Raw genomic sequence first — 12,861 nt, forward strand, 5'->3', positions numbered from 1 at the left:
ACACAAAAAGCCCTTAGGGAGGTGGAGAAGGCTCAGTTGGCCAAACAACACGTCAATACTTGTTTTCCTTTGAAATTCTTCTCAAATATACACTCAACTTGCCTGTGATTGTTTCTTGAACTTAAACATCTGCCCTTTGACTGCCCTTTTAATGCTGGCTAAAATCTCTGGAGAGAATGAGGCAACAAAAGAAACAACCTCTTCAGAAAAACAAACTCTTTGTCTAAAACAACGCGAATGGATGAATTATTAATTTGAAATAACGTAAAATCCTCCAGATTGCTTCCTGATGGCTGGGAGACCAGAGCTGCTGCTCTTGTTGTCAGCACGCCTCATTGAACACGGGCCCCTGTGAGAAGGTTTCCTCAAACACATGTGACTCGCCTCTGCATTTTCTCTTTGTGTGTGTTTGCGGTGGACGTACTGACCACACAATGCTGAAATCCTGAAGTGTTGTATGTGGGCAGTAGCCTGCTGATAATTGACTTGGGTTTTTATTCCCTGAAGCACGAGGCAGAACACTTTTGCTTGCTTGTTTTTCACTCCCTCACCCACCTGACCCAAAGTCAAGCAAATCTCAGCCTGTGCTCCCTCCGCCAGCACGAGACTGTGCAGAATACTCTGAACGGGAGATTTAAACTCTTCGACTTTACATGCTTTTGCTTGGGAAAGAAGCATCCCCCAGTAACTAAGTTTATTTGTAAGGCTTCCAGAGAAAATCTCAGGACACCTCTTCATATTTTAGACATGACTTTCTGCAGATTGGAGCTATTCTTCGCTGAGCGCAAAATTTTCTTTCACTTCTGCACTACTGCCCATATAGGACTCCCTGCAGCTTCCACTTTAAAGGGAGGAAACGGTGAGCTGATGTTTGTTCCAGGAGTGTGTAAAATACCTATACTGAAAGGCTCCTTTGGGCCAAACACACAAAGCATTAACTGTCAGCCTCTGAGTTTCTCTGCCTATCAAAAATCTCCATGGACTATTTAGCTGTCAGCTCCCTCACTACACCTCCCAGATCCCCCTATTTTTAAACGAATCTGAGCTGAGCAGGTGCTGATTGACACCACAGACTCCCACTCTGTCTCTTTCCGTCTGTGAAACGCCAACGTCTTTTATTTCCAGGGGATGGGGAGGTAAGTTGAAAGATAAAATCATATTAGTGCGAAACATAAAATAAGAAACATATCAAAGTTCTCTGGGTATGATCAAAAGAGTAAAGCATTGAGAAGTTTACCCTCTTTTCTCAGCTTCATCCTGAATCCCACTGTGTTACATCGGCTCATTTTGAGGTAGGGTGTTGAATCATGGCACATTTGCAACTTTGGCCTCTATTTGCTCAACACAAGGGCGGTACAAGTGGCCTGGGTAATGTATGTGCTGCTTTTCTTTGCAGCATACAGACCACATTTTATTCAGAGGTCTCAGTTAGGGCACAGAAGGCTTAGAACTACTTGTAGATGAATCCTTGCAAATATTTCCATGTAGCTCTCAGCACCAGCAGCTTTGCACAAAGGTACACAGACCACTGTGCGCCTGTGGGAATGAAGTCAAAAATGCAGTTTGAAAATGTATCAGACAACTTTGTAGCATCAGAGATCCAGCTCGCTTATATCATTTGAAAATACATCCTCAATTAACTGCATGCAATCATACAGACTTTACACACGCAGTGCTCCCCATACGTGTTTATATGTGCCTGTGAAAAGAAAACTTTCAGAGGCAAAGCTTTGAGGGACTGACAAATACAAAATCCCTTTGGAGAAGGCAAACCATGAGCTGACGTGGGATATTTTTGTGGAAAGGAAAAGGCTTTGAGTGCAGGAGATTTGAATGCCAGCGTTGTTGTTTGACAAAAGGTAATTATCATTTGCTTTTGTTCCACTAATTACAGATAATTTCCAAATCCACAATTCCTGCATGTCAAGACTAACTTTGAAGGAACAGACCCCATCATGCTCCGACTTTCCAAATAATAATACAACTCACACAAAGTGGGAGACACGGAGAAGTGTGGCCTTTGTATGAGACTATCGGCAAGATCAATCAGCACAGCTGGTTCGTTTTTAATTCTGCCCGCCTCACTTTCCTCCCACTGCTCCAAACAGGCTCGCAATTGTCTCAAGGCCAGACAAACACAGGCTTCAATTAAATCCACTCTGACTCCCCTCTCACTCTGAGGGGTGTTGCTTTGCTACGGGAAAGGTCTGCCTCCACGCACATTAACACACACACACACGTATGAACGCAGGCAGCGTGCTGACCTGCCTGAGAAGCCTCACAGAACACGCCGACAGATGTGTCGCGGGAACAATTCACCTTGCCATCTGTTTTCCAGTGCTCCACCGCCAAATCCTTCCCCTGACGTCCCGCGATCAAGGACAGGATGAAATACAAGTCCCATTATGGGGAAGCGGCTAATAATGCATTATCAATTAGTCCCTTTGGCTACTGATCGATGCTTAGCAGGTGTTACAAGGCCATTTCCTTCATTTAGGACTATATCGTCTTCTCCCCTCTGATTCTCTTATTTCATCCTGGTCATTAGATCCTGGCTTACAGGCCTATCAGGTTTTGCTTAAATTGCAGCAGGACTGTTCTTCAGACCTCCATTAAAGATCATGTTTAATCACTGTTGTGCAGCCAAAGACCATAAAGAATCCGCTGTCCTGACATCACCCGAGTGTAGACAGCAAAACCACTGTGAGCGCCTTGCTGCTTTCACATTTTACTAAATGTCATGCATGTAAAAGGACCTCCTGTGAGTAAAGGTAAAGCTATTTATCAGCATCCTTGTTGTTGACCTATACAGGACAGAGAAAAAGAGGAAGAAAGGATGTGTAACACAGCGACAGAGAGAGTGGAGAGACAGGGGGTGGGGGTTGGTGTGAGAGAGGTGATTGGCTGCTATAATACCACAGATAAGTATAGAGGTATTAAAATAAAGGTTACAGATCATCTCAGCTTAGCCTCGCTTATCTCTCCCTTGGATCAGAAATTAAATATGTCATCACTTTACAATCCCAGATCTAGTCAATCAGGAAATGCATATTTTAAACAAATGGATCCTCTCTGGTTTGCAGACACACAGGGTCAGCCCCGTGGCGCCTGAAAACATTATTAGTTGTATTCAGAAAGTAATAGATGGTTTTAAGAGATTTACTGACTACATCATACGCAGTATTTAGTCTCCAAAGGATTGGTTAAGGATAAGAGCTGATGCAGGTGGTTAGAGGAGGGGTTACACTCCTTTATTAGGGTTTAAAGCTGGTATGTGCAGTAATAAGACAAAAGAATATTAAAGAGTTTATTATTAGGATGTATATAAGTCTGGAATAAACACTGAAAAGTACACTTCCATAAAGCACGAGCCGAATCTGTGGCATTTGATTATTTTCTCCATCATCTCCTGTCTTCATTGTCGGGGCCTTGTCAACATCCGGTTCAATCAACAAAGGAAAAATAATCTCTCCCCCATCTTTATAAGGCCGTTGCCGAGCTTTATTGAAATAGGAATGTGAAATGCATGTATTTTCCACCTGAGAGGGTTTGCTGCCGAGGTGACAATGCGACACGCGGATCAAAATCGTTTCCATCAATGCTGGCAGATGAAATGCAAACACAATCAAATCAGTCGGGCCCATACAACAATCCTCCGCTCAAATGCCAATCTCCTTTCTCCTCATCATGTGCCTGATGAGAAATCATAGTGCGGTGGAAACTCCTAATCTACGCAAACACACTGTCAGCATTGATTTGTTCGCCGAGGATATGTCTTTATTAGGACTCGCCAGACGTCTCCACCTCTGAAAAGGATGACCTGGAACAGACAGAGAGCCGGCCCAGGCTCTGGAAGCAGTCACAGCCATAACAATCGAGATAAGTTACTGAGGACAGGTAATGAGAACCGATAGACTCTGGGATGGATCGATATCGGACATTGATACCAGGAGAGGAAGGACAAATTGTGACATCCCTTTTCCTTCCCGTGTAAAGAGGAGCTTTTGAGACAAGTGGTCCTGAGTAGGTGTGTGTGCAGGGATACTGGTGTGTGTTTTTCAGAGTGGGATTCCTTCACAGAATACAAAGGAGTGTGGGTAAATGTAAGGGTGCCAATACACAGTCAGCTGGAGCGGCTCTTTTGTCTTCTCTGCTCTGAATCAGATTTAATAAACACAGCTGTCTGACGAGGGCAGAGGTCACGCCTGCTGTAGACGGTTATCCACATGTCATGTTTTTTCTTCCTTCTGAGCTTTGAATACTGAAAGCACTCTGGCTGAAACATGTCTGCGCCTCACACCTTGAGTCGGTTATTAATTTAAAACCTTACAGTTACTTTGACGTCTGTCTAAAGCTGCAGGGAGAGAACATGGATGGAGTTTGCTGAATATTGCCCCTGCTGTGCTGGACCACGCCAGTTCACCTCTGAAGCAGCTACGTTTCTGATTTCACTTCAGCTCCCCTCTGATGCTTGGCAGCGAAAGCATTATTGATACATCTCGGGCTCTCTCTCATCAGTTTGTTTTCCTGTTTGATATCTTTTAGTGATAAAAACATGAAGCGAGATCATTAGGACTGTGGGATTCCCTCGACATTCACACCACAGATATCACAGCAGCAGACTTAAGGTTGCTTCAAGTGCATTTGTGATGTGCCATGCATTCAGAAACAGTTTGACTTTGATCTTCTTCTGCCTCAATGAGTCTGAAAATCCTGTTACTTCTGCTTTTTTATATTTCCACACAAGAGGTTTATAAATATCACAATTCTTTCCAATGATTCAGATAGTAAAAAGAAAAAAAACACTGTTACCAAAGCAAATCTAAGAACTATTAAAACCTCTGTATGATGCAAAAAGACCAGTGGTGGTCATATGGCTTTTGAGTAAAAATGGAAGGTGGAAGGTTAAGTCTCTTTACAAAGGCAGTTGATATTTCTTAATCAAATTTGTTCTTTGCACTTGGTAGTCAAAATCAAAGTTTCCGATCATATTTCATTTGTGTATTCCAGGTACCCTGTTCATAAAACAAGTGCTGTTAAAATGAATCCCCCAAAATAGCTACTCCACAAGTAAAGGCACAATTTGTGTCATGATTTATTGAAACAACATTGGATACACACACTCAGTAAAACAACAAAACTAAGTATGTAGAGGATTTACAGACATGTCCGTTAGTCTGTGCATGGTACAAGAAATAGATGGAGACATGGACAATGTTGGAAAAAAGGAGGAGTGAACGGCTGAGAACATCTGAGGAAAACATTGATGGTGTCTGACAAGTCTTTCAGCATTCTCCTATAAAGTTAGTTCTCCTGTTAAATTATTTTAATAAATAGAAAATCTACCTCTCATTTTGTAATAATTTCCACATATTTGTTTCTGCGATTTGCTTTTGTTTTATATATATATGCACTGACATAGTAACCATTCAAAGCCAACATAGCCGACACATTTTTTCCCCCAATTTTTTTACTTAGCAAATTGGGATAGGGTCCAGCCACCCGCGACCCTAAACAGGATAAGTGGTTTGGAAAATGAATGAATTATTTTAATTAGCAAATTAGTAATGATATCAAGAGTATCCATTACCTCATTGTGAGATGATCTAATCCAAATCTTAATTCATAGCTTAAAATTAAATTCAGAGAACAATCTGTTAAAATGAAAAAATAAAAAAATAAAAATAAAATAAAATAATAATAATTTAATAAAATTTATTTTGATACAGTCTAGTTAATTGCACTTTGGTGTTATTTTTTTCTATATGGATTTTCCATAAAACATATTAAAAAAATCCTTATAGTTCCCAAATAAAATGTCATTGTGTTCATTCCTTTTACACAGACTTAAAGATCAAGTCAACTTTACAGACAGAAATTTTGTTTGTCTGTATGTGAAATGAAGTCTTGATCTCACACCCATGTCAGGGTGTTTGACAGCTTGCTGTGGGAGAAATATGAAATTTGTTTAACAATTATATAAGTCTTAGCTCTTCAGTGCGACTCATTTCATGGGCTTTTGAAAAACAGCAAGTATTAAGAGCTCAAAAACAACAGGCAGTGGATGCTGTGATATAGTTAACGGCAGACTTTGCAGAGTTGTGGCTATGTTGCAGACAGAGAAGTGTTGCTTTGGCTGTTGCTTGTTAAAGTTGCTGCTGTTCATTTCATGGCTTTTTCTTAAATGTAAACAACAGCATGAGCAAACTTTAGCAAAGTTTTCTTCCCCTTGCAAACAGCACACATGGCATAATTTCTGGTGCGAACACCTTTTGAATAGCCTTTGTGATTTCAGACAGTGTCAGAAAGTAACACTAACACTACTCTTGTACAGGGAAAGAGGTCGGCATTGTAAGCTAGGAGACAATGAGGACAGTACACAGACAAAACCATCAACCCTAGTGAACACTATAGGCTAATCAACCAGGTTGGTCAACATTTTTACTTTTACTCTGGGTCAATGCAGGCTAATGCTCGTGCTTCAAAAATGTTAAGAATCCATTCAGAATAGTGAGTCTTTACACATCTGTTGGAAATGCATCTTTTTTTTCCAAGTCCATAATAAATTGAGCTAATGATATTTGTCCCTTCAACCCTTTACTACATTTTCAAGTAAAGCTTTATAAAGACAGGAGTTTGACATCTTTACAAAGGTAGGGTCTGCAGGATTTTCCAAGAAAAAAGTCGACCTTTACAGGGGTAATCCTCAATTATCACTTCTGAGTATCTATACATGTGTATCAGTGTTGGCGTCTACCTCAAACCCTCTCCTCAGCCTGCATGTTGATATTTTGGTTGTATCGGGACATTTCTGGGCGGAGAGTAAGCGAGGTTACATCAGCCAATCACAGTGCGGCCAGAGAATTTGTGTCTTGATTAGCGAGTGGAAGAAGCTGTCCTACCATAGGGGACGTAGCATGGAGGAAGAAAAAACACAACCAAAGTCAAACAAAATGCCAAACAGATAAAACTTTTTACTAAACAAGGATGAAACTTTGCTCGACTTTCACTAGTTTTGGGAATTTGGAGAGCAGCTCAGGACGGAGAGTGACATGAGTTGGCTTTCTGCTGAGCAGGTATGTGTCAAATAACCCAGTGATTAGCTTGTGCTTACATGCCTCTGGAGTCTCTTCCATATGGAAATGCAATGTTACAGGTGGTTGCTGAGTTAGTGAGTGTGTTAACGTAGCTTCGGTCAGAGACTGTGTGTGTGTGTGCACTGCCGCTGAGCCAAGGAGGAAGAGTCCAGTTTGAATGTTGTGTTTACTAATAAGTAATGATTCCTGCAGACTCAACTTTAACATACCTGCATGTTAGTTGTCAAGATGTGGCTTATGAAGATAAAAAAATAAACCTGTCATTTTTAAATGTGTGCATAATTTCACCTTTACAGGTCAGTGCCCTAATCAGGCTTCACTAGCCAAAAAAAGTCTGTGTCGTCCCTTGTTGGCAGATCCATGATGGCTGGAAACTCCTTCACAATACGTGAACAAATCATGACACTAGTGAAGCAAACTGATCCCTAATGAGCGTACCGTCAGAGAACATTCATCTCTAAGTCTTTCTGCTGTTTCAGATGGATAATTTATGCCTAGTCAAAGCGTATAAAGTGCCTTTATTGTTGATGTGCCACTCATCCATCAAAGACTGGCTGAAAGGTAATCATGTTTTACAGAAAACAGCAGAACAAATGTGAAATCCATCTGCAGCAGTGACTCCTGACTCAGATGTGTCAACATGCCGTTGCCATTACTTTGCCCTCAGAATTAAGAGCATTAACTCTACCCACAGCATGACTTCCATTTACATTACAAAGGAACAGAAGTTCTTGATGAGAATCTTGATCAGCTAATGAAACTGAGGGTGAAATCTCAGGATCATTTTGCTGCTTGCTGCTCACATTGATACAGGGTATCAACATCTGTCTCTGTGAACAGAAGGGTAAGTTTGGATTCTGTTGGTGCAAAACGCAGAAAAAAACACACTCAAGATGCATGTGGGACACTTCTCAGAGCTATTTGGAGAAGGCCATTTTTCACTGTTACACCCAATATGAATTGTCAATCAGTTTTTGTCAACTTGGGAATGTCTCCAAACTCCTCATTCATCCCTCCTGCATGCACCATGTGGATGGCGGGTGGCTTCTGGTGTGACAGAAGTCTTGGTTGCTTGGCAACAGGTACAAGTTTAGAGTCCGGTGCGACTGTGACAGCCAGGGTGAGAGGACAGTTTGACAAGCCTATGCTGCACACACACACGCAGACGCGCGCACAGAGCTTTTCTGCAGCTGCCTCATATGTTCATCACAGGGAGGGGGATTAGAGGGGGCCATCAGTAAACTCCTCGGGGCAGCGCTGACATTAAACAGCACGAGTGTTTGAGAGATCGATGTACCTTGGAGTGGCTGTACCTCTGGACATCCACGTGTCCTTCATATCTGCACAGCTCCGCCCCTTGTATGACACATTCATCATCAAAGGAGCTGTGACTGCACCTTGAGACTTCACAGCAAGTCTAAAACCAGAGCTCCCTGCTTGTCTGTAATACGGGTGGACAAATTTGTTTCATAAACAAATCAAGGAACTCTAAGAGCTAATAATCACATGACAAGTGGTCTTTCATCAGAACATGTTGTCAAAGAGCTGCTAAAATTATAAAGCGATGTTCCTGCAAACTCTGTTCCAGACTATCTGGCACATCATGTTGGAGACAAATTTGATATTGACAAAAAGCAGATTCAATTAAGCAGCAGACTTTCCAAATCCACAGCCACAAATGACAAGCACAAAAAATATGATATCTGAGCGGAGCAGCTTAGGCCATGTCCACATGTAGCTGGGTATCTGGGAAACCGCTAGTAGTTTTATACATTTCGGCCTGCCATCCACATAATACAACAGCTTTATATCAAAACAGCGTTTTCTGAAAACTCAGGCCGAAGTGAAGATTTTTGAAAACTCTGGTTATATGGTTTTGCGTAAACACCGGGAAACAGGTTTTGGCTCTCAAACGTCACAGCTGAATGATGGGAATGTATTCTGATTGGCTGGCACCAATTATGCGTCTGAGAAGCACTGCCAAATATGGGTTTGGCATGCTTCGAGCCACAATCATTAGCAAATTGCATACCAAACCTGGTGTGTACAATTGACATGACCCCCAGGGATATCTGTTTTTGAAAATACCCCCCTATGTGTGTACAAGGCCTTAATGTATCATATTAACCAGAGAGGTGATTAAACACACTCTGGTAACCTGCACCTCTTATCCTAAAGCACGTCATTAAAAACTCTTCTTGAAAGACATTACAACGTAAGCTAGCAGTCATGCTGTTTGTTTGCCAAGTCCCTGAAAGTGTGTGTAATCTGCAACCAGGGTTTTAACGTTTCATTTACCAAAACTGTTTTTTTTTTTCCTAAAGGGAACTGTTTATTGTCAACACTTGGTTTTGTATTTCCCTCTCATCAACAAAGGAATCCTGTGAGCATGTTAATGAAACAACATAAGCAGGAAGGTAGCTTTGGGAATTGATCAAATTTTATCTGTTGACTCACTGACACAATCTTGTCTTAATGATCCAAATCCACAAGTGCTCCCTGGAGTGTTCACTCCAAGTCCCAAAAATGAACTTTTATGTACTTTTATTACCACTACTCACAGGAGCCCTATGCAAAAACAACTCCAGCTTTGAAAACTGTGACTAATATTCAGGGTACAACAACAAACACCAGGAGGCTGCGTGTGAGCGGCAGCGAGGCGGTGACATGACACCATGAACTATAGACTCGGCTTCACCTGTTTTTCTAACACTCGCTCGACTCTTTGGAAAAACAGCCCCATTTTACTCTCTCATATCTTCTGTTGTAAAAGGAAATAGGTCCCAAACCACGGAGAACTGAAGGTTAAATCACTCGCAATGCATCAAAGCCACTCACGCAGTTTGAAATTGTATGAATCTTTGTGTTTGGTTTGGTTTTATTTGAAAAATAAAAAAAAGCGGGAGCAGGTGCAGGAGAGGACACGTCAGAACGAACATCAATCAAAGCCTCGATAGGGGGGAGTTTCCAGATCAACCGCAAAATACATCAAAAAATACTCATCTTGCACAGAGTCAGGCTGAATTGACACTTAGAGGGAGTCACCCCCAGGACAATTTATGGATAATTTATGCCCATTCACTGAGCTGTTGCATGTTAATTGAAAACCCTGAAGACCAGATGGATAAACTGTTTGCACAGAAAACTCTTTATCAAAAAAAAGAGAGGAAAAGGATGCACATGAATTTCATTTCTGCTTAAATTTCCCTTTTGGTTTGTCTGCTTTAAACACAACCTTTTTTGTTGTTGTGCACTGATGGGTGTGTCTGTATCTCTGAAGCCGTTTTGTCAATTATCCCTTTTAATGCATGTGATGGATGCATGGCAACAATTCTGAGTACGCATCCGCATGTGTGCCTGCTCCTGTTCCTGGAAAAAAAAAAAAGTGTCATTTTCACGTTTCTCATCTCCAATCAGTTGTCAGGCTGTGAATGAGAGGTTAGAATTTGCAGAACGCTGCTAAATCACACCACATCAGTGTCATACGTGTTTATGGCACTGATGGTGGAGGCGGGAGGACTGCTGCACAACGAAGAGGAAAACAAACAGGTCTCCAAGGTGATTGAGATGATTTCTGAGACTGAAACCAATGTGGTTATTATGTGACTGGCAGGCTAAATAGGCTGGAGGACGAGCCAAGAGCCTGATGGAGCACAGTAATCACAGGGAAATTGCAAACATTAGTTGCAGTGCAAAAATATTGCACATAACGTTTCTATGGAGCCCAGTATATGACGCACACCAGCAGCATGAAAAGTCAGAAAACAGGTGAAATCATTTAAAGATGTATGGCTTTGCTTAAAATTAAAAGCAGAATGTGGATTTGATTGTACCTGTGGCAGGGTCAACAGTTCGCTCAATCAGGTGGTCGTCCTGGTGAACCCACTCCCCGTTGCACTTGAAGTAGATTTGTGTGGCCGGGGTTGAGCGGCAGGTCAGCGTCACCGGCTTGTTCTTCACGATGTACTCGTCCTGCGGCTCGATCAGGAAGTGAGGTAACAGGTCCGTGAAGGCGGCAGGAAGTGTTGCTGTGGCTGTGTGCTCTGAACCTGTGGAGAATGAAAGGAGCAAAGATTTTAGAGGCATACCAAAATAAAAAAAAAGCTTTTAAGTTATCAAGCTGTCATGAAGGCAGAGGTTGAAACCTTCCCTGCTTCACTATCCTGACGGTTTGAGTGAAAATGCTCCAGACACGAAATTTCTAATGCTGAGATTCAGCGTCCTTGCTGATTTGTGACTCATGCATATGCACATTAAAGAAGCATGAGAAGACAGAGATGGAGACAGATGGACAGACAGAGTGAAGAAGAGAGGCAGGGCTGTATGGACACGAGCTGGCAGTGACAGAGCTCGGCCTTGTGTGCTCTTGGCCCAGTTGCAGGGGTAGTGGGAGTCCGTGTCTTTACTCCGGCTCTTAATCACAGCCCTTTAACATGACGGACCAGCGGATATAAATCCTGTCTCAGGGACCGGACCACTTCACAATGTGTTATACAGCTCTTCAACCAGGACTCTAACTCTAACCACATTAGGCCAGACAGGGCGAGAGACAGGCAGGTTAGGGGTGACTGACAGCTGGACAGCCAGTTAGCTGAGATTCACTTCCTACACACAGTACATGAGATTTCTTTTTTTTTTTCATCACAATCCAATGATATATAGGGTAAAATGGAGGGTAGACACATCTGCAGAGTGCAGAGATACAAGAGTTGTCCTTCAGGGGAACAATGCAGCGATTTACAGCAAACTGAAAAATGTAAAATACAAACTCTGAATGACACAACAGAGCCCACAGCATCCTCATTCTTCCTCTGTGAGCACAGTTTCCCTCTTCCTCTAAACATATTACCCTTGTGTGAGGGATATTGAGAGGACACAGAAGAGAGTAGAAAAAGGGAAATAACCTCTTTACACCAGCAACACTCAGGGGAGACCAGTAAATACCAAAATAAAGCCCCTTTAAAAGGAGTGTAATATTAATTTACTGCCCTGAATCCAATATGGCTGACAGACCGGGCATTAACAACCTTCTCCATCACTCCCTGTGCAGCGGGAGAGGATGAGAGTCCACATCTCCCGTAATGAAACAGCAACACTCACGCTGACCTCCCTTCTCTTCTCCCCCCTCCCTCGCCTCCCTTCATCCTGGCAGCCTGCTGATGCCGGGTTGGGGATAATATCACATTGCGTCATAAACACCCCTCTTTTGATAGAGACATTATCTGTCAGCCCCTCCCCCACTCCTCATTTTATTAATGCCCCTCTCCCTTCTCCCTTTCTTCTTTTACCCCTGTGTGCTGACTTGCTAATTTATCAGGATGAGATACGGTGAAGCATGCCACTGCTGCTGCTGCTGAACCCCATTAATGTTTCGTGTACATGTTTAACTCTTAATGAAAACTAAATGTTCTGTGTCCAATGAACGACATTGATCACTCGCTGTCACTTTGCTTTTTTCCTCATTTTCCAAAGCACGTTTTGTTATTGCAACACATTTGTGGGGAAGAAAAAGTCATTAATGTAACACTTCTACTCAGGACGGCCAAACCGCCTGATGTATTTACTATGTATGTGAGCGTGTGTTTCCTGCCTGCTGGTGTCGAGGAAAGGCCACAGATCATCATGAATAGTGAGCATAATTGCTCTAACTGAGAATGAAAACTTTGCTAATAAACAGCGTGGGACCACCAGGTCAGGGTGTTTGAAAGTGTGCTGGTCCTAATGACGGCGGTTTCTTCTAATGGGCCGGCTTCCAGCTCTGTGA

At 42.4% G+C, this 12,861-nt stretch overlaps 1 protein-coding gene across 4 annotated transcripts in view; it reads right to left on the reverse strand.

Annotated features, from left to right (window-relative positions):
- The window catches only part of unc5a (unc-5 netrin receptor A), a 149,543-nt gene that overhangs the window by 57,919 nt on the left and 78,763 nt on the right, over positions 1–12,861 (reverse strand). For all 4 annotated transcript variants that reach the window (XM_074673756.1, XM_074673755.1, XM_074673754.1 and 1 more), the window contains exon 2: positions 10,931–11,146. In XM_074673756.1, coding sequence (XP_074529857.1) covers positions 10,931–11,146 — 216 coding nt within the window. The remainder of the gene's footprint in view (positions 1–10,930; positions 11,147–12,861) is intronic.

The sequence above is a fragment of the Halichoeres trimaculatus genome, unplaced genomic scaffold (assembly GCF_033239565.1).
Source record: "Halichoeres trimaculatus isolate MK-OKI-2021-1 unplaced genomic scaffold, fHalTri1.1 fHalTri1_scaffold_7, whole genome shotgun sequence".
In the NCBI taxonomy this organism is placed as follows: Eukaryota; Metazoa; Chordata; class Actinopteri; order Labriformes; family Labridae; genus Halichoeres; species Halichoeres trimaculatus.